This window comes from Camellia sinensis, chromosome 8 (assembly GCF_055761805.1).
Source record: "Camellia sinensis isolate YWXY chromosome 8, ASM5576180v1, whole genome shotgun sequence".
Lineage (NCBI taxonomy): Eukaryota > Viridiplantae > Streptophyta > Magnoliopsida > Ericales > Theaceae > Camellia > Camellia sinensis.
Window position 1 is genome coordinate 156058595 of NC_138968.1, and position 24194 is coordinate 156082788.

At 39.4% G+C, this 24194-nt stretch overlaps 2 protein-coding genes and 1 long non-coding RNA gene across 4 annotated transcripts; all 3 read left to right on the forward strand.

Moving 5' to 3' along the window:
* Positions 1–462: 462 nt before the first annotated feature.
* On the forward strand, positions 463–11021 carry LOC145798206 (uncharacterized). The gene is made up of 8 exons (XM_082885699.1): positions 463–828; positions 3234–7201; positions 7280–7430; positions 7838–7930; positions 8777–9011; positions 9927–10182; positions 10273–10398; positions 11001–11021. The coding sequence occupies exons 2-8, from the start codon at positions 3455–3457 to the stop codon at positions 11019–11021; spliced, it is 4629 nt and encodes a 1542-aa protein (XP_082741825.1). The 5' UTR covers positions 463–828; positions 3234–3454.
* A 5031-nt stretch (positions 11022–16052) lies between these two features.
* On the forward strand, positions 16053–19519 carry LOC145797231 (uncharacterized). The gene is made up of 3 exons (XR_014338502.1): positions 16053–16809; positions 18695–18752; positions 19279–19519. It is a non-coding gene; the product is annotated as an uncharacterized LOC145797231 (long non-coding RNA).
* A 2742-nt stretch (positions 19520–22261) lies between these two features.
* CYCP2;1 (cyclin p2;1) lies at positions 22262–23691 on the forward strand. Of its 2 annotated transcripts, none has more exons than XM_028200214.2 (2): positions 22262–22689; positions 23217–23691. In XM_028200214.2, exons 1-2 carry the CDS (start codon positions 22361–22363, stop codon positions 23494–23496), a joined length of 609 nt encoding a protein of 202 aa, XP_028056015.1. In that variant the 5' UTR covers positions 22262–22360; the 3' UTR covers positions 23497–23691. The 2 variants fall into 2 exon arrangements, with proteins under 2 accessions (XP_028056015.1, XP_028056014.1); XM_028200213.2 differs by having other exon boundaries at positions 22264–22788.
* The last annotated feature ends 503 nt before the right edge of the window (positions 23692–24194 follow it).

A 24194-nucleotide genomic window follows, 5' to 3' on the forward strand; every position in this document is an offset into this window, starting at 1 on the left:
CTAAATTAGGCATATCTCTTTGTACACTTAGAATTTAAATGTGAGTCCACCACCATTGGAAAGTAGACTTCTGGGGCTTCAATTTGGACTAAAGAACTGCCTAAAACCAAGACCATATGGGGGAGATATGCCCATTTGAAGTTGGGCTTAAAAGCAAATTTTGTTGATTCGACCCAAAACAACAATAGCCCATTTTTTCCTGGTTTTGGTTCGGTTGGGACAACCCATTTACCCATTTTTTGAGCCATTCAAGTGCATCCACTCACCCTCCATTATACCTAATCATCCTCCATAGTCAAAAAGATATTTTGTTTGCATCCATAAAGGAGTATCCCATGCAACCACCTTGAAAATTTGCCCTCCTATCACATTCTTGTCTCTCACCTTGTCTCCCACCTTCTTTTTGACCTTTACTCTCCCTCATTGCCTATATAGAATGATCATATTGTAAGAGAGGAGGAGGACCACGAAATTGAAGAGAAAGGAGTGAGAAAAGAGTGAAAAAAGAGAGAAAATTTGAGTTGTTTAGCCAAAAATATTTCTATCTTCCATATACACCCCATACCTTCCATAGCTACTGAAATTCCTCATTTCCATACACCAAAACCACTCCAAAAATTCTGATATAGCCAAAGATCAATCGCCTCGATCATAAGGAAGAATGTTTAGTGATTGAAAGTGAGAAAAACTTAAGAGTTAGCCACTTTCCATACCACAAACTCCATAAACTCCATAATTTCGAATTGAGGATTTGAGAACACACTTCCTACACTTGAGGGTGATCAAGAGGAAGTTTGGAAATCAAGAAGTTCAATCTTTCTTTGGAAGGTGAATTTTTAATCTTTCATTTTCTTATATTTATATTTATATTCTTGCTTCTTATTTCATTGTGTTTTGTTATAATCCAAGTAGTTTGTTTATCTCATATTTATTTTCTTACTTTATATTTCATAGTGTGTTGTTATAATCCTAGTGGTTTGTTTCGCTCATAATTATTTATTTATTTATTTTTATTCGCATACTTTAATTTCATATTAGTTTTGTTGTAATCTTGCATGTTTTACCTCATATTTATTTTTTTTCGTGTATTAGTCTCATATTAGTTCCGTTATAATCTTGCATGTTCTATCTTATATTTGTTTTATTGCTTTAGGCTTATATTGTGAGTTTGCACTTTTTTTTTTTTTTTTTCTTTTCTTTTTTAATCTAACCGGTAGTGGTTAGTTGAGCCACCTACATATTTTTTTTGTTTGTTCCTTTTCTTGGTTTTGCAACAAGACAGGTTTTGCTTGGCCTAGTTCGCCGGCCGGCCTATTTGGCCGGTCGGTTAGCTTCTTCCGAACAAGATGGCGTAATCTCCCAATATTGACCAATTTCCGCCGGCGGTTCTAAAGAACATGAAGCTTTTATTTTATTTATTTATTTTATTTTGAGTGTATTGTGAGGTTTTTATTTTGTTGTAATATTCTCCTCATCCCTCTCTAATTTGGTTTGTAATTATTCTTTAAATGTTGTAATAATTCCCCGCCCCTCTTCTTTCTATCCCGTTCTTTTACTCGCTTTCTTTATTTGTACATAAACATCATATTTATTTTTCATCATAGTTATGCTTTGCATCCATGTTTCATGCATCTTGATTCAGCTAAGTTTGCATTTGTAGATTTAATCAATTCCTATGTGATTATGTGCGCTACCTCATGTTCTTGAGATGATTCACATATCATATTTTAGAAGCCGAATCTTTAGTTGCATCTCATGAGTGAATTGCATTAGGATTTTGTATATAAGATCATGCATATTTTACTAACTTTGTTTTGCAGCTTGTTCGTGGGACGTCAAACATGTGAGTTTTTATGCTTTAGCATCCCGTGTGTGTGTGTTTTTCTTACTATGTCTAGCATTCTACCATGAGGCTAGTTGCTTATGTGATATAACTCTATGAATGCCAGTGGATGGAGGTTGTGTCGCTTAATTTGGAATGATGTTGATTTTTCATGCTTGTAAACTCAATTTATTTGGGTTGTACATCGTCAAAACTCTTTCAAAATGCATGATATCAAATTACTCCAAAATGAATGGCATAGTCTATACTTGTATGCTTCACATAGTAAATTTTAGGATTTATTAACTAATCAGAACATGAACATATAAATAAAATAAAATTCATATCATGGTTAGTAAAGGTCGATCTTTGATCGGGTGGGCGGGGGTGCTCATTATTGACCTTCCCCTCTCATACCTAAGGTTCCGAGCCAAGCATCCTTGGTTACGACGAACAGTGGCCTTGGCACGAGTTATGGGTTTCCTAATTTTCCCAAAATAAATATTAGGTGGCGACTCTGAGATCTGATGACGCAGTCCATTTTTGACAAAATTGCAATAAAATGGATTTTCAATAAAAGTTGCCAAATCTGGACTCTCATCTATGTTTCACATTGCACTCGTGAGAATAGATCAAAGAGATCTCGGGGGTCCGAACTGTTTAACGCGCGCGGGTACCCCCCGGGCATGTTACAGTTTCTGGCGACTCTGCTGGGGATTTTATGAAACCTTGACTCGAACTCCATGATATGACCTTTATTTTCAATTATATGTTCATTGCATTGCATTCATTGGTGCACTTCAAGTCCTTGTGTTGCCCAGATACTGGTGGGAGCACAGGTAAGCTTTTTGTGACACTATACCTATTTTTACGATACTTTAGAGGCCTTGTGTTGTAACCTTTTGAGATTTGTCAAAAGGGTAGCTTTGCTATGTAGCCCTGCTATCTAGCTTTGCTATCTAAGGTTCTCAGACTCCGAAGAGAGGCTATTTGACTCTTCTGATTTCCTGGGATCTTTATTGGTTATGACCCAAAGGACTCTTTGGTAACGTCACCTTGGCTTCAACCCGTAAAGTAGAGCCAACCTTGTACATATAATGAGCTCTAGTACCTTCCAAAATTAGGACAGGATGCTCTCCCATTTCTAGGATGTATGATGCCGCTTGTTTGAATAGTGAAACCCTAGATCATTTCAAAGTTAGGACAGGGTAACCCTAGCCCCCATAGGGGTGTTTGTTCTCTTTCATGCTATGTGTTATGCGCAATGTATGGGGATTCTTAGATTCAGATGAGTGGTTCAGTCATTTCAGCTTGTGTGGTTGAGTTTAGTTTTTTTCCAACATGAGTTAGCAGTAATCAGTCGAGCTGGGATGCTGATGAAATTCTGATTGGGGGTCCCATTTTGTTTCAGCAAGGTAGTCGAGCACTATAGCTTCCGAAAGGTCTAATATCCCCCAAGTTCTGTGGACCCGAGTTGGTAGACTTTGCAAAAGTATAGATTTGGTTCAGGGTCAGCCAGTGTTAGTTTCTTTGCCACCGGTTACACGAAGAAAAGCAAAAGCTTCATCAACTGTCCAGAATACCCCTTCTTCACCTGCTAGATCATCACCACTTAACTCACCAGAATCAGTGATGGCTCAAATTCCAGAAAATATAGCAGACATACTACTGGGCCTTCAACGGAGCATGGATATTGTTGCCACTACGGTTTCTGCCCAAGGCACTACTCTTGCTGCTCAAGGCAATACTCTTGCTGAACTGCAACGCTCATCTGGGGCATCCATTACTCAACCACCTCCGGTGACTCAGCCAGTTCCACCTCTACCTCCACCGGTTGACGAGTTTCCCGAACCTAATTCACCAGAAGATCTGAGGGTTCCTGCACAAACTTCAGGAGGATCATTTCCTCTTCCACAACCAGTGGGAGGGCTCCATCCCTCTGAAGCACCTGAGTCTGACTCAACTATGTTAAAGCTAGCCAAGTTGGAAAAACTTTTCAAAAAGGCACAAAGAGTCAATTCAATCCCGGACATCGAAGACGGGTACACTGAGACAGCTGTGAAGTTGCCAGAACGGTTTAAAATGCCACACATTGATAGGTTTGATGGCTCCGGTGACCCAATGGTGCACATTCGCCTATTCTCTGATGTCTTAAAGCCTATGGGTTTGACTCGTCCGCAAAAGCTCTCTTTATTCGGACGAACTTTGTCAGGAGTGGCTGCCATCTGGTACGCCAAGTTAGAGGACTCGGTAAAACAAAGTTGGGAAGAGTTAGCCGGGGCCTTTATCACCCAATATGCTTATAACACCCAGATTGAATTGACTACTCGGGAATTAGAAGCCACCCGTCAAGAGCCCAATGAAAGTTTCATGACCTTTATCACCAGATGGAGGGCAAAGGCAGCAATGATGACCAACAGACCACTTGAAAAGGACCAAATTCGTATGATAGTCAGAAATCTACATGGAAAGATGTTACAAAAAATGATAGTCCTCCCGCTCTTCACTTTTAATGACTTAAAAGAGATAGGGGTTCAGATAGAGGATGCCATCAAACAGGGAATTATTGATGATAAGGAACCTGTTCGGAAACCTTTTGGTCGCAGTTCCAATACTACCACCAGTGGTAGCACAGCTGTGAAACCCTCTGAAATCAACTTGGTTGCCACCACCACTAAAATAGCCGATCCCTTTGCTCATGCTGGCCTGCAAAACACAACCCGAGCTCCAAGTAGAACATTCACTCCTCTCTATATGTCACTCTCTAAAGCAATGAACATCTTGATAAAAAGAGGGTACTTGAAACCTTTGGACCCCCGACCTCTTCCCGAACCTCTCCCAGCCAAACATGACCCTACCAAACACTGTGCTTTCCACCAACAACCAGGACATGACACAGATCGTTGCTTTCGTCTCCAACATAAGATCCAAGATCTCATAGACAATAAAGTCATAGCTCCCCCACAACCGCCAAAACCCAACGTCACTACCAACCCGTTGCCACCCCATGACAGAGTTCCATCACCTCCTCATCTTAACCTCATCCATACACTTTCATCCACCTTCAACCCTAGTATCTATATCACACCTACTCATTTACCAAAACCTGAGGTATATATTCCTGAAGGCATTGAGTTATGCATGATGGATGCACCTCCAACCCAGCCAAAACCCAAAAACCCTATGGTGGTAGTACCTATGCTTGAGGCTGGCAAACTATCAGAGAAAAAGTATGATCCTAGCCGGTATATTATTCCCGATGGTCAACTAAAGCTTGAGGTTGATCTGCCTGACTCATTTTCTATCAATGTTGTCAGAGATGATGTACTTGAAAAGGGGTTGGATGATTTGGCCGACCCAGAGGAAGACTTGGCTAATCTTCATTTCTTCGAAGAATTAGATCTTGAGAATGTGCAGAGGGCATGGTGGGAACCGGAGAATTACAGTCACAGTTGGTTAAGCAATGATGAAACTTCTGCTGAGGAAACTGAAAGAAAAAGACTTGATTTCGGGAAACCTGTTAAATGTGGCAAAGGAAAGAGGTCCAAAGGAAGAGAAGAAGAACCAGAAAGCCAGTTAGAGCATACTGTTGGAATGATTCAAGCAGCGCTAGATAATTGCCTTTCAATCAACGAAGGCGAATGGTGGGATGATAATGACCTACAACTGGCCCATACTGATGATGAATGGGTAAACCATGTGCCGGATGAGACTTGGTATGCAGACGAAATTGATCATTTGACTAGGAGTGGGCGCTACTTCAAGCCTCCACATCTAGACCAAGGAGAACCCTCTGGCAAAGATAAAGAGGTAGAGAAAGAGAAAGAGAAAGAAAAAGGAAAAGAGGTAGAAGAAGACCTGGTTCTAAAACAACTGAAAAAGATCCAAGCAAACATTTCTATTTGGGGTCTTCTCATGGCTTCTCGAGAACATCGACAGGCAATGTTGTCAATGTTGAGCAAGGCTAAGCTGTCAATTGACACCACTCCTGAGCAATTAGTGTCATTAATCACCCCGAGAGAAACAATCCCAGCAATAACTTTTGCTGACAAAGAGTTGCCACAAGAAGGATCGGGACATAATAAGCCTCTGTACGTATCACTGGAATGCAGAAAGAAATGGATACTGATTGTTCTGATTGACACCGGATCAGCCATCAATGTTTGCCCTACACGCACTGCTTATGCAATCGGGCTAAAGCCGGCAGATTTCACGCCCACTACTCAATTGATCCGGGCCTATGATAATACTAGTCGGGAAGTGATGGGGACAATCAAAGTACAAATAGCAGTGGGTCCATCTGAGCACGAAGCTGAATTTCATGTCATGGATGTTCCCGCAACATTCAACTTGCTATTGGGAAGGCCCTGGCTTCATCAGATAAAAGCTGTATCATCCACATTACATCAATTGGTAAAGTACCCATACGGCGGAGGAATTGCCACTGTCTTCGGAAATTCATCCATTCATCCTCCCCCAGAAGTCACAACACCACTGCTAGAAATACAGCATGGGGAAGAAGATGTATTCCTATCAGGTTTTACATTGGCAGAGGCCCAGCTAGTTCAAACGCTCATGGCAGAAGATGAAGGTGTATACGTCAGTGCCCAATCAATCTATTTCATGAGTAAACTAGGTCACATTCCAGGGATGGGATTGGGACAAAGTGGCAGGAAAAGTATTACTACAGCCAGTGAAGTACCTCATAACCCACATGCATTCGGACTGGGGTATGCACCCACAGTTGATGACTGGAAAAGGAAAACTGAAGAGATCAGGGAGAGGATCAAGGCCAAGAGAACCGGGCAGCAGTTTGAGTTAGTTCATAAGCCAATTCGTGGGACCTTGAACGGACGCTTTGTCCGCCAAGGAGAAGACTTCCCTTTCTGTGGTTTCCCTGAGCCCTGGATTGATCAAGTGGAGAAAAAGAGATACCCTGGGTTTGAGATCTTCTTCGATCATCAGCTTTCTGACAGTGATGAGGAGGGGGTAGATCCTAGTATCGACATCAGACAAGATAGAGAGATCAGCTCCGAAAGCAGCACAGAGGAAGTTCTGGGTCTAACACTGGCTGACTTACTGATAGAATCACATACTAACGCTGAACCGATGAATTTGGGGGATATGACCATTGCCATGATCGGGGAAGAGGTACCTGCTGACTGTTCAAGCTTCATCATGGATGCGGTGAATGGCTCACAAATAAATTGGCATTTTGAAAAGAGTTGTATTGAGAGTTCTGAATTGGCTGTTAAGTCTGAGTTTGGTGGGCCTGTGGGGTTAGAAGCAGATTTAAGTTTGTCCAAAATATCTGAGTCTTCTTTTTCTTTCTCTTTTGAGTCTGTTGCAACTTGTGAGCCTGAGGCTTTGAATGAAGATGTGATTTCCGCTTACTTTTATGTGCCCATAGTTCATAATATTGACCAAAATTTTCAAAATTTTGATAAAAACGAAGAGGAAGAAATTCCTCGGGCTTTGAAAAATTTAATCGACTGGGAGGAAGAAAGGCGTGCTAAGCCATTAGTGGATGAAATTGTTTCTGTAAATGTGAGTACTGAAAAAGATCCTCGCTTGATTCAAATTGGTTCTACATTATCTTCAGAGGAACGTGAACAATTAGTTGCTTTATTAACAGAATTCAAAGATGTTTTTGCATGGTCCTACGAAGACATGCCAGGAATTGACCCTGAGATTGTACAGCATAGGATCCCTCTCGACCCTGGGTCCCGACCTGTCAAACAGAAGCTTCGGAGAATTCGTCCTGATTGGCCTTAAAAATTAAAGAAGAGGTTACTAAGCAAATCAATGCTGGTTTTTTGCTAGTATCAGAATATCCTACTTGGTTAGCCAATATTGTGCCAGTTCCGAAGAAAGACGGCAGAATCCGAGTTTGTGTTGACTTCCGGGATTTGAATAAGGCTAGCCCAAAAGATGATTTCCCATTGCCACATACCGACGAATTGGTAGACTTCACTGCAGGACATGCTTTACTGTCATTCATGGATGGTTTTTCAGGGTATAACCAAATCCTTATGGCTCCAGAGGACAGAGAAAAGACAGCATTTACCACACCATGGGGGACATACTGCTACAGGGTTATGCCATTCGGTTTGAAGAATGTCGGGGCTACTTACCAGAGAGTTGCTACCACTCTTTTGCATGATATGATCCACAAGGAAGTTGAGGTGTACGTAGATGACATGATTGTCAAGTCCAAAGATCGGGAAAGCCATTACACTGCATTAAAGAAATTCTTTGAGAGAATTAGGGAATACAAGCTAAGGCTAAATCCACAAAAATGCACCTTTGGGGTAACTGCGGGTAAGATGTTAGGATTTCTGATCACACAACGGGGAATCGAAATTGATCCATCTAAAATTAAGGCCATCTTAGAAATGCCGCCACCAATGACTGAAAAAGAGGTGCGGGGTTTTCTAGGAAAGGTGCAATTCATAAGGAGGTTTATTTCAAAGCTAACCTTGACTTGTGAACCACTGTTTGGTCTCCTAAAGAAAGGGAAGAAGTTCCAATGGAATAATCGATGTCAGTTTGCATTCGAGCAAGTCAAGCAGTATCTGCGGAATCCACCTGTGTTATCACCGCCCGAGCCAGGAAAACCGCTAATTTTGTATTTATCAGTGACTGAATCAACCATGGGATGTATGCTTGCGCAAGAGTCAGATGAGAAAGTGGAGAAAGCCATCTACTACTTGAGTAAGAAGATGCTTGACTACGAGATCCGCTATACTTCCTTGGAAAAGGCTTGCTTGGCTTTGGTTTGGGCCACCAAGAAGTTAAGACACTACTTGTTAGCTCACTCGGTAATTCTGGTTTCAAGATTAGACCCTATCAAATATCTCTTTGAGAAACCAGCTCTTACCGGTAGGCTAGCTCGTTGGTTACTCTTGCTTTCTGAATTTGACCTTAAATATGTCACTCGCAAATCTGTCAAAGGAAGGGCTGTAGCAGAATTTTTGGCTGATCACCCAATTGAAGGAGGAGAAGATGTGGAGTACTCATTCCCAGATGAAGAGGTCATGCAGATGGAAGAAGACACTTGGAAGTTGTACTTTGATGGAGCGTCTAATCAATTTGGCTATGGAATAGGCGTGTTGCTCATATTGCCGGATGATTCCCATATCCCCTTAGCTTTCAAACTCCAATTCAGGGTATCTAATAACCAAGCAGAGTATGAGGCATGCATTGCCGGATTGGAAGCAGCCCTGGAACTAGGGGCAATAAGGTTGGATGTGATCGGGGACTCAAACTTGGTCGTCTCTCAAGCCAACGGAGATTGGAAAGTTAAAGAGGAAAAAATGAAAGTCTACCATCAAACCTTGGACATGTTGATCCCGAGGTTCGAAAAACTGACTTTTACGCACTTGGTAAGAGAGAACAACCGATTTGCTGATGCGTTGGCAACCTTAACATCAATGATAGATATACCGGTCGGGGTCAAGATGCGTCCGATCCTTATAGAACAAAGGTACACCCCCGCATATGAAATGATAGCCGCAACGGAAGAAGTTCAAGATGAAAACCCTTGGTACTTTGATATTTGGAATTTTCTGGAAAGTGGTACATATCCACAAGGGGCAAACACCAAAGACAAAAGGGGGATACAGCGTCTTGCCACTCAGTTTGTCATTTGCGGAGATAAGTTATATAAGAGAGGGCATCTAGGAATGCACAAGCTATGTGTAGAAGAAGAAGAGGCAAAACGTATCATGGAAGCCATCCATGGAGGAGAGTGTGGAGCCCATATGAACGGTATAATGCTAGCTAGAAAAATCCTTAGACAAGGATACTACTGGTTAACCATGGAAAGTGATTGCATCAACTTTGTTAGGCGATGCCACAAATGTCAAATCCATGCCAATCGCGTGAACATCCCGCCATCAAAACTCTACAACATGACTTCGCCTTGGCCTTTCTCAGTCTGGGGCATAGATGTCATCGGGGCAGTCACACCGAAAGGTTCAAATGGGCATCAGTTCATCTTGGTTGCCATTGACTATTTTACCAAATGGGTTGAAGCGCAGTCATATTCAGTGTTGAAAACATCACATGTGGCCAAATTTATCAAGAATAACATTATCTGCAGATACGGGGTGCCAAACGAATTAATTTCAGACAATGGTTCACATTTCAAAGGAGAAGTGGCAGTTCTACTTGAGAAGTATAATGTGGCTTTTCACAAGTCATCAACTTACAGGCCACAAGCCAATGGAGCCGTTGAAGCTGCAAATAAAAACATCAAGAACATTCTGTGTAAGATGGTAGAAACTTATAAAGATTGGCCAGAGAAGTTGCCTTTTGCACTTTGGGGATACAGGACATCAATCCGAACATCTACAGGGGCAACCCCTTACTCTTTGGTATATGGAATGGAGGCTGTTTTGCCGATTGAGTTGGAAGTGCCTTCATTAAGGATTATGGCTGAATGTCAGATAACAGAAGCTGATTGGCAACAGAACCGATTTGAGGAACTATTTTTGTTTGATGAGCGAAGGTTGAAGGCGTTATACCACATTCAGGGGTATCAACGCAGGATTGCCAGAGCATTCAACAAAAAGGTTAGATCCAGGAATTTGAGGGAAGGGGACTTAGTGTTGAAAGACAACCGAGCTCCTATTCACGATCCTAGGGGCAAGTTTAGACCCAATTGGACGGGTCCCTACATCATTAAATCAATCTGGTCAGGAAGAGCAGTCATTCTCATGGATTTGGATGGTTTGGAGTTTTCACAACCAATCAACATGGACAAGCTGAAGAAGTACTACCCTTGAGAGGCTCACTGGGTCGAAAACCTGAAAGGGCGACCCAGACAAAAGTTAGAGCATAAAAAAAAAAAAAAAAAAAAAAAAGAAAAGAAAAAAGAAAGATATATATGAAAATGATGAAAAGCTCGCAAGGTTGAAAACCCGAAAGGGCGACTTTGGCAAAAGTTAGAGCACAAAAGGAGAGTGTCAATACCCGAGTGAACCTTAACCGGAACTACGTACGGCCTGATTCCGATCTTTGGGATACGTAGGCAGCTTCATCTTGAAGTTCGGCCTTAATCATTTGTCAACTCACTCATCTCGTCCATGTTTGATTGGTGTATCTTTATTCGGCTCGGCTATCCATATTTAATGGCTCGTCCCTATTTGATTCAGTTGTCCTATTTCTCCTTCAGACGAGTTCAGTCACAAGATGAATTCAAGTGTACATCTCAAGGGTTGATTTCATGTTGATCGAGTAGTGGTCATTTGCAAAAATAGATTTTGAGGACTTTTAATGAAGTTGACTGATTTTCTCAAAAATTATTCCATTTTTCAAAACTCAGACCATTCTTTGGACCAAAAAGAGAAAATTTTCAGTGCTCATAATTTGGCTTATATGATTTCAAGGTAGAAAATGGAACAAGTGTGCTAATTTACCTCTCATGTTGATCAAAATCGCTTTAGCAGAAAGGGAAAAACAAAAAAAGGAAAAGTGATGAACTAGGGGCACAGTTGAGTCAGGCTTTCTGTCTTTTATCCACACTATCGAGTTCTCGTCACCTTAATCAAGCAATCACCAAAAAATGCACAGTAGTTGTCGCTGACAATCTTTTTCCGTCGGGCGATCGATCGGTGTTACTCTGTTTTGCGTTCATTTTGCTCCGACAAGCGCAAAAGGGTGTGTTTTGGGATGGTTTTTGTTTCATTTTCATTTCATTAAGTTGTGTTTTGTGTTTTGGTCAGTGATAGGCTCAATATTCAGTTCAGAATTCACTAAAATGCAACCATTTTCAAGTTTAAAACAAAATGATTTTTATGTTCAGTGTTGTGCCATTCATGCTATCCAGATTTGTAGAACAAACTTGTTTTATTAAATGTCAGGGATTAAACCCGATCAAAGTTGTACAAAAAGGAGTTGAAGCTATAAGTGCTCACTCTAAAAATAAAAAAAAAACAAAAAAAAAAAAAAAACAAACAAACAAACAAACAAAAATAAGAAAACCAAAAAGAGAGAGAGTAGCATCTTCTCAGTTTTTCGACAGCAACTCGGCGGAGAAGATTACAACCGGCTTCATTTGCACATAGTTTCATTGCCTAACTTTACCATCAACTGCCTCGTTTCATCTTTACTCCTTCGAAGCTTTTGAAGACTCTGCCTCAACCTTGGCAGAACTTCCAAAGGAGATTATTCCTCGCCGACCATCAAATTGGTTGTGCGAAGAAACTCCGAATCGAGTCACAGAGGTCGTCAGTCGTTTCAATTCTTTGTTCTGCTTTTTCAGCACACCAATTTCTACCCGAGCGTCTTTGTACATACGTTGGAGGAGGGAGAGTTGTGCATTTAACTGATGTACCTCACACATCCTATTCTGCAGTCGACGGGACAAGTTGGAGACCGCTGTCACGGTCTCCACACATGACCTCAGCGTATACGAGTTTTCTTCGATGTTAGACTGTGCCGCCATGATTTGTTCAACTGACATCGCTGGAAAGTTGAAAACAGGGGAAGGAGGAGGAGCCCGTGGTAGAGGTTCAGGGGAGTCAGAATTGGTCATCTCTATCGTGGACTCATTCAGGTCTGGAAAAAGAGTGAGAGAACCATGTGAAGCAGCCATGGCAAAGGAGAGTAATGCAAAAAAAAAAAAAAAAAAAAAAAAGAGGTTGCAGAGTGGTGGCAGAGAAAGTTTGCAGGCTTTGGCTCTGCTTCTATCTCGCAGGCCTCAACTTAAGAAGAGAGCGAAGGAGAAGACAATGAGGGAAGAAGGCTGAGATGATCATTGACAATCGGGGCACGATTGGATAGCCTGTCGGTCAGGCGCCGCGATTGTTGAAATCGTGCGCCAGACACAACGCTCGAAGAAGATGACGGAAGAGAGAGTGAGACAAAAACAGAGAGAGAGGCGGGAGAATTGTATATTTATACATATATGTATATATATTGTATATCTATGTATTATATATATTTGTTTGAACATTTTGGTTACAAGAGTGGCTTGGGTTCAGTGGTTTGGCTCAGTGGTTGAAGGCTGGAAGGTTGAGCCCAAGGTCAGGGGTTCGAACCCCACAAACAAATGTTTCTTTTGTTTTGTTTTGGTCTTATGTATATATATGTCTCATATACCTATATATATATATGTTTGTTTGAATATTTTGTCACAAGAGTGGCATGGCTCAGTGGTCGAGGACTCGAAGGCCAAACTTGAGATCAGAGGGTCGAACCCCCGTGTCTATGCATTTTCCATTTTTCCTTTTTTTTTTTTTTTTTTTTTTTTTTTTTTTTGCGTGTTTTGCGTACGTGCGTTGACGTCAGCAAACGGAATATGCCTTCTCAGTAACGGTATCTTTCCGTTGATGGCTGCAAACAGAATATTCCCCGAATCTATGTATGTAAACCGTACAGGCATGTCTGTGTATATTGTCGTATTTGTATGTATTTTGTCTGTACATAGTATATGTATACGGTATTTGGTTCGAGCATACAATTCCTCCTTACATTCTGTGCATCTAACGCATAATAAAGCACCTATCGCACAATTTCGATTCCATCGCACTGTCTTGTGCAATTTCAATTTAATCGCGCTATCTTGCGCATCACACCATCTTGTGCACTCCCTAGGTCTAGGAGACCTTAAATCCTCTGAAGGTGCAATTCCTTTGGTGTTTGTCGTGCCCGAACGACTTCAATGGTCTAAGAATGGTCTAGGAGACCTTAAATCCTCTAAAGGTGCAATTCCTTTGGTGTTTGTCATGCCCGAATGACATCAGATGGTCTGGTATAGCCACCTGCCTGTGATTGCAATGAGTTCCTAGGAGACCAACTGCGACGGTGGAAACTAGAGTTCGAATGGCGATGCCTAGAACGCAAAAGGTTTGGAATTTCCGAGACTAAAGTCTGGTTTAAATACCCAGGGGTGTATCCCCGGCTTGAAATCTGTATGGCAGCCCCATAGGTTGAGGTAGCGTGTATGCGCCTTAATTCTGGATACTGAACCAACCTAGTCTGTCACCCCGTTGGAGAATAGGGAAAGTTGTGAATATGATCAGGAAGAAAAGCAGCATCGGTGGCTTCTACATGTGGAGGTTACCCCTTGTCATTCTACCATACCTTTTTTTCCACTTGCGTGAGACGCGTTTGGATTTCGAATCCATCTTTACTCCTTTCACGTGAAACGTGTTAGGATGTGACGTTTACTTGGTTAAAACCTTCCCTCTCTTCGTATAAAATACGTTGAGATACGCCTGTTGGTTACACCATTGTCATTTTCTACTTGGTTAAAACCTTCCCCCTCTCCGTATAAAATACGGTTAGGTACGCCTGTTGGTTACACCATTGTTGTTCTCCTTGGTTAAAACCTTCCCTCTCTCCGTATAAAATATGTTGAGATACGCCTGTTGGTTACACCATTGTCATTTTCTCTGGTTAAAACCTTCCCCCTCTCCGTATAAAATACGGTTAGGTACGCCTGTTGGTTACACCATTGTCATTCTCATTGGTTAAAACCTTCCCTCTCTTCGTATAAAATACGTTGAGATACGCCTGTTGGTTACACCATTGTCATTTTTTACTTGGTTAAAACCTTCCCCCTCTCCGTATAAAATACGGTTAGGTACGCTTGTTGGTTACACCATTGTCATTCTCATTGGTTAAACCTTCCCTCTCTTCGTATAAAATACGTTGAGATACGCCTGTTGGTTACACCATTGTCATTTTTTTTACTTGGTTAAAACCTTCCCCCTCTCCGTATAAAATACGGTTAGGTACGCCTGTTGGTTACACCATTGTCATTCTCATTGGTTAAAACCTTCCCTCTCTCCGTATAAAATACGTTGAGATACGCCTGTTGGTTACACCATTGTCATTTTCTCTGGTTAAAACCTTCCCTCTCTTCGTATAAAATACGTTGAGATACGCCTGTTGGTTACACCATTGTCATTTTCTACTTGGTTAAAACCTTCTTCCTCTCCGTATGAGATACGATTAGGTACGCTTGTTGGTTATACCGCCATTCCTCCTATCGCGTGAAACGCGTTGGGATTGCAAGTTTACTCGGTTAAAAACATCAAGTGCGTCTGGTGTTTACACCATCTTTCCTCCTTTCGCGTGAGACGCGTTAGGCTGTTGTTTCACTCGGTTAAAATTATGTTGTGACACATTTGCATGTGATTTTGTGGCACATTTAATGCAATGCACCCCCTGTTATGTTTCATATCATTTGCACGAAGCTTGCCTCTTCATTGTTGTCATCTTCATATCTTTATCATCACTCCATGGCATTGTATTGCATTACATAATCATGAATTTTCAAACAACTGGCTTCGCAAAGCGTGTAAGTCCAACCTTCAAACTGCATTTTGAGCATGTCACTTCCATTCTGCCCCTGAACTACGCTGGTTTGATTCCTTGCAAAAGGATACGTAGGCAACCTTCGGGTTCAACCACTTGCATTGCATCTTGTTTGTTTGCCCAAGTCTTACGGCCTTGTCAAAAGGGTCGTCTTTGGGCTTTGACATTCACTCACGTCATGAAATGACTTTGAGCTCTGTCAAAGAGGGGCAACTGTAGACACCCCATTTTGACCGGCACTAAGACTCGGGCGCTTTCTTTTGATTACCCGATGATGACAATTAGAATGTGTTTCTCACAAAATTCTCAGTAAGAAAGATGGAATTTAAGTTTTAATCCCAACCTTCACCCATTTTTTTGGCCAAACTATTTTAGACCTTAAAACCCTCTTTTCAAAATATGTTTTTTTTAAATGTTTCTACGATGTCCCGAGGCTTCCATTTCGATTAAAATATTGCACTTTTCAGTAAACCGAGTAAGGACAAAGTAGAAATAAATGGAAGGGAGGTGAAATTTTTGAAAAATATTTAAAAATATCTTCTTTATAGGTTTGGAGTTGAAGGAAATAGGAGGGGATGAAAGAAAGCTGGTTTAGGAAAAGGATGAGTATCAAATCATTAAGAAGGAAATGAGCAGTCTTCACTAAATTAGGCATTTCTGTTTGTACACTTGGAATTTAAATGTGAGGCTACCACCATTAGAAAGTAGACTTCTGGGGATTCAATTTAGACCCAAGAACCACCTTAGACCAAGTCCAAATAAGGGAGATATGCCCATTTGAAGTTGAGCTTAAGAGCATATTTTGTTGATCTAGCCCGAGACAGCCTTCACTAAATTAGGCATATCTCTTTGTACACTTGGAATTTAAATGTGAGTCCACCACCATTGGAAAGTAGACTTCTGGGGCTTCAATTTGGACTAAAGAACTGCCTAAAACCAAGACCATATGGGGGAGATATGCCCATTTGAAGTTGGGCTTAAAAGCAGATTTTGTTGATTCGACCCAAAACAACAATAGCCCATTTTTTCCTGGTTTTGGTTCGGTTGGGACAACCCATTTACCCATTTTTTGAGCCATTCAAGTGCATCCACTCACCCTCCATTATACCTAATCATCCTCCATAGTCAAAAAGATATTTTGTTTGCATCCATAAAGGAGTATCCCATGCAACCACCTTGAAAATTTGCCCTCCTATCACATTCTTGTCTCCCACCTTGTCTCCCACCTTCTTTTTGACCTTTACTCTCCCTCATTGCCTATATAGAATGATCATATTGTAAGAGAGGAGGAGGACCACGAAATTGAAGAGAAAGGAGTGAGAAAAGAGTGAAAAAAGAGAGAAAATTTGAGTTGTTTAGCCAAAAATATTTCTATCTTCCATATACACCCCATACCTTCCATGGCTACTGAAATTCCTCATTTCCATACACCAAAACCACTCCAAAAATTCTGATATAGCCAAAGATCAATCGCCTCGATCATAAGGAAGAATGTTTAGTGATTGAAAGTGAGAAAAACTTAAGAGTTAGCCACTTTCCATACCACAAACTCCATAAACTCCATAATTTCGAATTGAGGATTTGAGAACACACTTCCTACACTTGAGGGTGATCAAGAGGAAGTTTGGAAATCAAGAAGTTCAATCTTTCTTTGGAAGGTGAATTTTTAATCTTTCATTTTCTTATATTTTATATTTATATTCTTGCTTCTTATTTCATTGTGTTTTGTTATAATCCAAGTAGTTTGTTTATCTCATATTTATTTTCTTACTTTATATTTCATAGTGTGTTGTTATAATCCTAGTGGTTTGTTTCGCTCATAATTATTTATTTATTTATTTTTATTCGCATACTTTAATTTCATATTAGTTTTGTTGTAATCTTGCATGTTTTACCTCATATTTATTTTTTTTCGTGTATTAGTCTCATATTAGTTCCGTTATAATCTTGCATGTTCTATCTTATATTTGTTTTATTGCTTTAGGCTTATATTGTGAGTTTGCACTTTTTTTTTTTTATTTTTCTTTTCTTTTTTAATCTAACCGGTAGTGGTTAGTTGAGCCACCTACATATTTTTTTTGTTTGTTCCTTTTCTTGGTTTTGCAACAAGACAGGTTTTGCTTGGCCTAGTTCGCCGGCCGGCCTATTTGGCCGGTCGGTTAGCTTCTTCCGAACAAGATGGCGTAATCTCCCAATATTGACCAATTTCCGCCGGCGGTTCTAAAGAACATGAAGCTTTTATTTTATTTATTTATTTTATTTTGAGTGTATTGTGAGGTTTTTATTTTGTTGTAATATTCTCCTCATCCCTCTCTAATTTGGTTTGTAATTATTCTTTAAATGTTGTAATAATTCCCCGCCCCTCTTCTTTCTATCCCGTTCTTTTACTCGCTTTCTTTATTTGTACATAAACATCATATTTATTTTTCATCATAGTTATGCTTTGCATCCATGTTTCATGCATCTTGATTCGGCTAAGTTTGCATTTGTAGATTTAATCAATTCCTATGTGATTATGTGCGCTACCTCATGTTCTTGAGATGATTCACATATCATATTTTAGAAGCCGAATCTTTAGTTGCATCTCATGAGTGAATTGCATTAGGATTTTGTATATAAGATCATGCATATTTTACTAACTTTGTTTTGCAGCTTGTTCGTGGGACGTCAAACATGTGAGTTTTTATGCTTTAGCATCCCGTGTGTGTGTGTTTTTCTTACTATGTCTAGCATTCTACCATGAGGCTAGTTGCTTATGTGATATAACTCTATGAATGCCAGTGGATGGAGGTTGTGTCGCTTAATTTGGAATGATGTTGATTTTTCATGCTTGTAAACTCAATTTATTTGGGTTGTACATCGTCAAAACTCTTTCAAAATGCATGATATCAAATTACTCCAAAATGAATGGCATAGTCTATACTTGTATGCTTCACATAGTAAATTTTAGGATTTATTAACTAATCAGAACATGAACATATAAATAAAATAAAATTCATATCATGGTTAGTAAAGGCCGATCTTTGATCGGGTGGGCGGGGGTGCTCATTATTGACCTTCCCCTCTCATACCTAAGGTTCCGAGCCAAGCATCCTTGGTTACGACGAACAGTGGCCTTGGCACGAGTTATGGGTTTCCTAATTTTCCCAAAATAAATATTAGGTGGCGACTCTGAGATCTGATGACGCAGTCCATTTTTGACAAAATTGCAATAAAATGGATTTTCAATAAAAGTTGCCAAATCTGGACTCTCATCTATGTTTCACATTGCACTCGTGAGAATAGATCAAAGAGATCTCGGGGGTCCGAACTGTTTAACGCGCGCGGGTACCCCCCGGGCATGTTACAACCTTATCTTCAGCAAAATTTAAGATATGGTTTTCAAGGCATTTTTGCATCCTCATTTCATCCTAGGTATTCCTAGGCCATGTTTAAGGCCCTTTAATGAGGATTAAAGGTTAGAAACACACTAAAAGCCAACGACGTAAGTTTTCTACAATTAAAACGTGTGTTTCAAATGTGTATCTGTTATGTGTTATGCAGGTCATGTGTCGCGTTCTGTCTGACTAATCTGCTCCGTTTGTTTGTCTCAAGGCCAACTGTGAGTAATAACTTAGTAAAGTTATGTTCAACTGTATCTATTTTCTGTGTGATAAAATAAGATATGTTTTCCGAAATGATATGTTCTGTACAATGAATGATTGTTCAATTTCTGATATGTATTCGTGACATCCTTAGCATCATGTGATATCTGTTGGCTATTAATCGGTATCGGAGGTTCCTTTATGGAACTTATATCCGTCTGCACTCTGTTACCCGTACCGGAGGCCCCGTCATGGGGGCTCAGCTTCTGTTCTGTTACCCGGATCCGGAGGTTCCTTTAAGGAACTGGTTACTTGTAACCCTCACGTGTCTGCCTCTGTTTTGTATCTGCTCTGTTATTGCTAATGGATGTATCACGTAAACTCAAGCATGACTTATTATTTCTGTATATGATTTGGACCAATTATGGATTTGATACGAAACTAAATTATGATTTCTGAATCTGTACGGACTCATTCATTGAAACCCCTTTACTCTGTTATTATTCACTGGGCCTTCGCTCACAGTTTATATTATGTATATAGGTGAGCCGGCATGTGACCAGGGCCAGAGTTGACGGCCTTCTATTCTGTTTTTGTCACCCAACCGTTGTGCCTCCTGAGGAGGTTCCGATCGAAGTCTAAAGCCATGGATGTTTTTGTATTCATGCTAGTCTTTGTGTATGCTCTGTAAAGTCAAGTCTTGGGAAGTACATTCTGTAAATACCTTGTAAATATTGTGTATTTGGACTGGCATGTTTATGTATATATAAATAAGTTTTTGAAATCTACTGTCTCATGTACGTTACCACAGCTCATTGGACCTTGTCTATTTTATATATTTGCTTCCGCAACCCCTTATTATATACTTATCTGTTCAAAGGTCTTTGGTAATCCACAGATTACTGGCCGGTTACGATGCCTAACCTACAGGGGTGGGTTTGGGTCGTGACAGATAGACCCGGCCCATTTAGGCCCGTTTGGGCCTAAGCCTCTGGGCTTAGGCTTGAGCCATCATTTTCAAGCCTGGCCAGATCCGTGGGCCCAGCCTGTGGCCCGGCCCACCTGAGGCCCAATGTCTTTTTTAGTGAAAAATAATAAAATTTTGATTGAAAAAATTAAAAAAAATGATCAGGCCCGCTCAAGCCCGAGGCCAGGCCTAACCCTACCGGCTTGCCCAAGGCTTGAATATCCCTAGGCTTAGGGCTAGGCCTGGGCTTAATTTTCTGGCCCTTGGGCTGGCCCGGCCGGCCCAAATTTTGGCAAGAGCCCATAAGGCCTGACATGGACTAGGCCGAGCCAGATTTACACCCTTAGCTGAACTCAATCCTTATTTTCAAGGGGATTGATGAGATTGATATTTAAATTGATAGGGACATGTTGGACTTAATTTTAGGTCTATTTATTAACTAAGTTAGGTTTTTGAGAATTATTTTTAAGCCTAGATTTACCCAATTATTAATATAGTTTTATAAATTTATGTAGTATACAAAAGAACATATATAATTTATTTTGTTTTATTTTGTTTAAAATAAAGAAATACACCAACAAAGGAAAATATACCCACAAAACTTTAAACTTAGGATATAATGAATAAAAACTAAATGTTTATGCCAACTTAACTACAAAAATATTTTTTTTTATTAAATTTATATTTATTATTAAATATATGAGTTTATTTGACAGATTTGGAAGTATAAAAATATAATTTTAGAGCTTAACTTGGTATTGAATTTTTAAACACTACGTCGGAAAATGTCAAGTTTAAGCATAATTTGTTTAAGGGGATTTTTTTTTTAAGGTTCCTAGTATTAAGATTTTATGCTATAAAGAACATCCAATATTTTCATAATGTCTAAAGTCTTTTAACATCGATCCAGAGAAAATTCGGTCCAAAGAAATTTTCTGGACTTCCTAGAGAATTTCTCTCAATTTCTCTGGACTTCTCAGAGAATTTCTTCCCAGAGAAATTCCGGAAAGGCTAGAGAATTTCTTTGGATTCTAGTCTAGAGATTTTTTCTGAATTTTTAAAGAATTTTTCTGGTTTTCGCAAGAATTTCTCTAGGTTCAAATCACAAAATTTCTCTGCCTTCTCAATACTGATGTGCAATACACAAACCGATCATCCAAATAAGTAACAACAACAACCAATATATATATATAGAGAGAGAGAGAGAGAGAGATTCACTGAAAGGAGAATTTCTCTAGGTTCAAACCAGAGAAATCCAGGTAAAATTGAAATTTCTCTTGTTTTGTTCACAAATTTCTCTGTATTTGTTCACAATTTTAAACCAGAGAAAATTGTTTTAATCAAACCAGAGAACTTTTAATACAATGGTTTTCACTGGCCAAACTAAAACTTCATCACAAATATGGGTGAACTTCGTTTCATCATCTAGCTTGTTTTTCTACTAAACATGCCTTCAAATTAACTTGTTGTTTAACTAGAAATTTATAGAGTTCATAAACTACAAATCAGTTTGTCTGAAATAGATAAACAATCCATAATGGGTTCAATGAATGAAATCAAGAATCAAATGCAAAAATTAAAAAAAAAAAAAAAAAACTAAATTAGTAAAGAAGCTCATACCCAAATTACAATCAGAGAACCCAATTGGAAGGAACATAATCAACAACAAAATTTAAAGAAAGCTAATCTTACAAAGCCAAGAACAAGAAAAACCAGGATTATAGTTTGGATAGGGAAAAAAATAGAGGAATGAAAAAAACCCAATTAATTGTAGAGAAATGTGAGATGAAATAAAAGAGAGTAACATACGACAAAGGAAAGGGTATACAATAAGATGCCGAAATCAGAGTTGAAATCCAGAGTACCTATGAATTCGACTCAAGAACTTGAGTCTAAGTCACAATGTTGATTCCAGAAGCTACGAATGGCCAGTTCGACTTCACGAAGGCTCGTCTCTTGCAATGGGTCTCTTCATCATCTTCATCGTCGTTGTGAGAGATGTTGAGGTTGATGCAAGCGTATTGCTCGCGAGAGACGAAGAGCACTTAAGTCACGCTTGTGCCCACCCCAATCGAATATCTAGAGACCTTAAATTATAAAAAGAAATATTGTGAATCTCTCTTATTACTAGAAGCTTGAGAGAAATGTTAAATTAAATTTCTCTTTATTTAAAATGTAAACCTAACCCAAATCGAGCTCGACACATTTCATAGTGACATTTCTTTTCTTGTGAACATTTTCTCAAGACACGTTTGTTTGAGGTATTAAAAAGAAAATTAAAAGTGATCACCCAAACCGGATAACATTAAGGCCAAGTTTGGCATAACCTAAATAATACAAAAAGTCAAAAAGTCACTATCCTATTTAAATCACATCACCTCTCTAACACATCACATCAAACCCAACCCAAACCCAACCCATATAAGCCAATAAGTCAAAAAGTGTACTTTTTTAGAACATCCCAAACCAACCCTAAAAGTGATCAAGACACGTTTGTTTGAGGACACGTGTCTAAAACCCGTTGTACTACCATCACCCAAACCGGATAACATGCACACTTGGCCACACTTTTTCCTACCCACCAAAATAATGTCTCAAAGTCCCCCAATTATCTTACAGTAATCTCTCCCTATAACCATAAAAAAAGCAATGGTGTAGATGTTAGCCGGCGGGGACAACGACAGTTCGCTCTGTCGGCCGGAGCTGAGCAAATCCGAACCGACACCTCGAGTCCTGACCATGCTATCCTTCGTGATGGAGAAGCTGGTGGCACGCAACGACCAGCTAAGTCAGCAGGTGGAACCACAGCAGGATGAGGTGGTGGGGATGATGAGGTGGGGGGGCTCGGTTCGGTTTGGGAAGAGCTTGAATGCTTTTCATGGAGTGAGAGCACCGAATATAAGCATAGGGAAGTACTTGGAGAGGATATACAAGTACACGAATTGTAGTCCATCGTGTTTCGTGGTTGGGTATGTGTATATAGACAGGTTGGTGCATAGACACCCTGACTCACTCGTCTTCTCACTCAATGTTCATAGGTTGCTCGTCACTAGCGTCATGGTTGCCTCCAAGATCCTTGACGATGTGTAATCTCTCTCTCTTTTTTTTTTTTTGCAATATTCGAGTTTTATTTTCTTAACAAATTTTTTGTTTTATTTTTTTCGACAATCATTTCAAATATATACATGTATTTGTATTAGTAGAATGATAAATGTAACTATCCCTAGTCTTTTAAGTGTCTATGTAATTTTGGTTCAATGTATGGAGCTCAAGTGATTTATCTTCAGTCTGTGGCTGTGTTGGACAGCTGGACCTATTGGATGACACCCATTTCATTGTTGATAATGTGCATAAAAATTTTCTGAAAAATTCTGTCCCATCAATATTGATATATTGAATTTTGTAAGGCCGTAATTCAATGTCTTAAAAAATAATCTCCCATGGGAAATATAGCATTGATAATACTTAAAATGAAACTGATCCTTAATTTGTTCTTTGGTTTGCAATGCTATAGGCATTACAACAATGCATTCTATGCTCGAGTTGGGGGAGTAAACAAGGTTGAATTGAACAAGCTTGAATTGGAGCTGCTTTTCTTGTTGGATTTTGGAGTTACAGTCAGCTCTCGGGTTTTCGAGAGCTATTGCCTGCATTTAGAGAAGGAGATGCTGTGGAATGGCCTAGGCCAGAAGGTCGAGAGGCCGCTAACCACTAATGGTGTTGTCGGAGATGAGACTTACATATTGGTGGAAGATGCACAGAGTTCTTCACCCCCTCCTCCAATGGCAGAATGACTTGGTTTTTGCTTCATCTTTTTCTTCTTCTTTTTTTTTTGAATTATTGTTCTTGTAATGTTATTAATTATGGCTTTTCTACATTTTTATTTGTTACATACAATGACATGTGACAGAAACAGACCGTCATGCCACAAAGCAAAATATTAAAAAAAAATATATATATATATATATATATTTAGACATTATTTGACATCTTCTATAGGAGTACATTTTTTTTATCTTTTTATCTTTTTTTAATCACATCATCTTTTTACTATTTTTTGCACATCTTTTTGTAAAAAATCAAAAAGTATAACTATTTATATCATTCCAAATACCCTCTTACTCAACCCTTATCTAATGTTTATCCAATGTTAATACTTTTTATTTGCTTAAGTTACACCTAATTTCAAACTTAATTAAATATTAGCTCAATTAAATTTAAATTTAAATTTGTCAAACACTGAACTAGTTTATAATTTAGTTTTTATAATAATGTGTATAATTAACTTGATTTTTAATTATGTGAGTTTTGAATGAAAACTATGAACAAATGACATTTTTTTCTTTTTTCTTTAAATTTAATTTTTTATTTTGTTGGAAGGCGTTAATTTAGATAATTTTTTTAGTAGAATAAAGCAAAATTTTTAAACGATCAAAATCACAAATAGATTATTTATCTGTTATTAAAGTACAAGGATGAAATTAGGGGTGAG

Bases quoted from the DNA above. Each gene is read 5' to 3' on its own strand.
- LOC145798206 (XM_082885699.1), top strand. From the start codon at position 3,455: ATGGCTCAAATTCCAGAAAATATAGCAGACATACTACTGGGCCTTCAA. The intron at 7,931-8,776 runs GTTTGAAGAATG...AATCTGTCAAAG, and splicing joins CTACAGGGTTATGCCATTCG to GAAGGGCTGTAGCAGAATTT. The intron at 9,012-9,926 runs GTATGAGGCATG...CATTATCTGCAG, and splicing joins GTATCTAATAACCAAGCAGA to ATACGGGGTGCCAAACGAAT.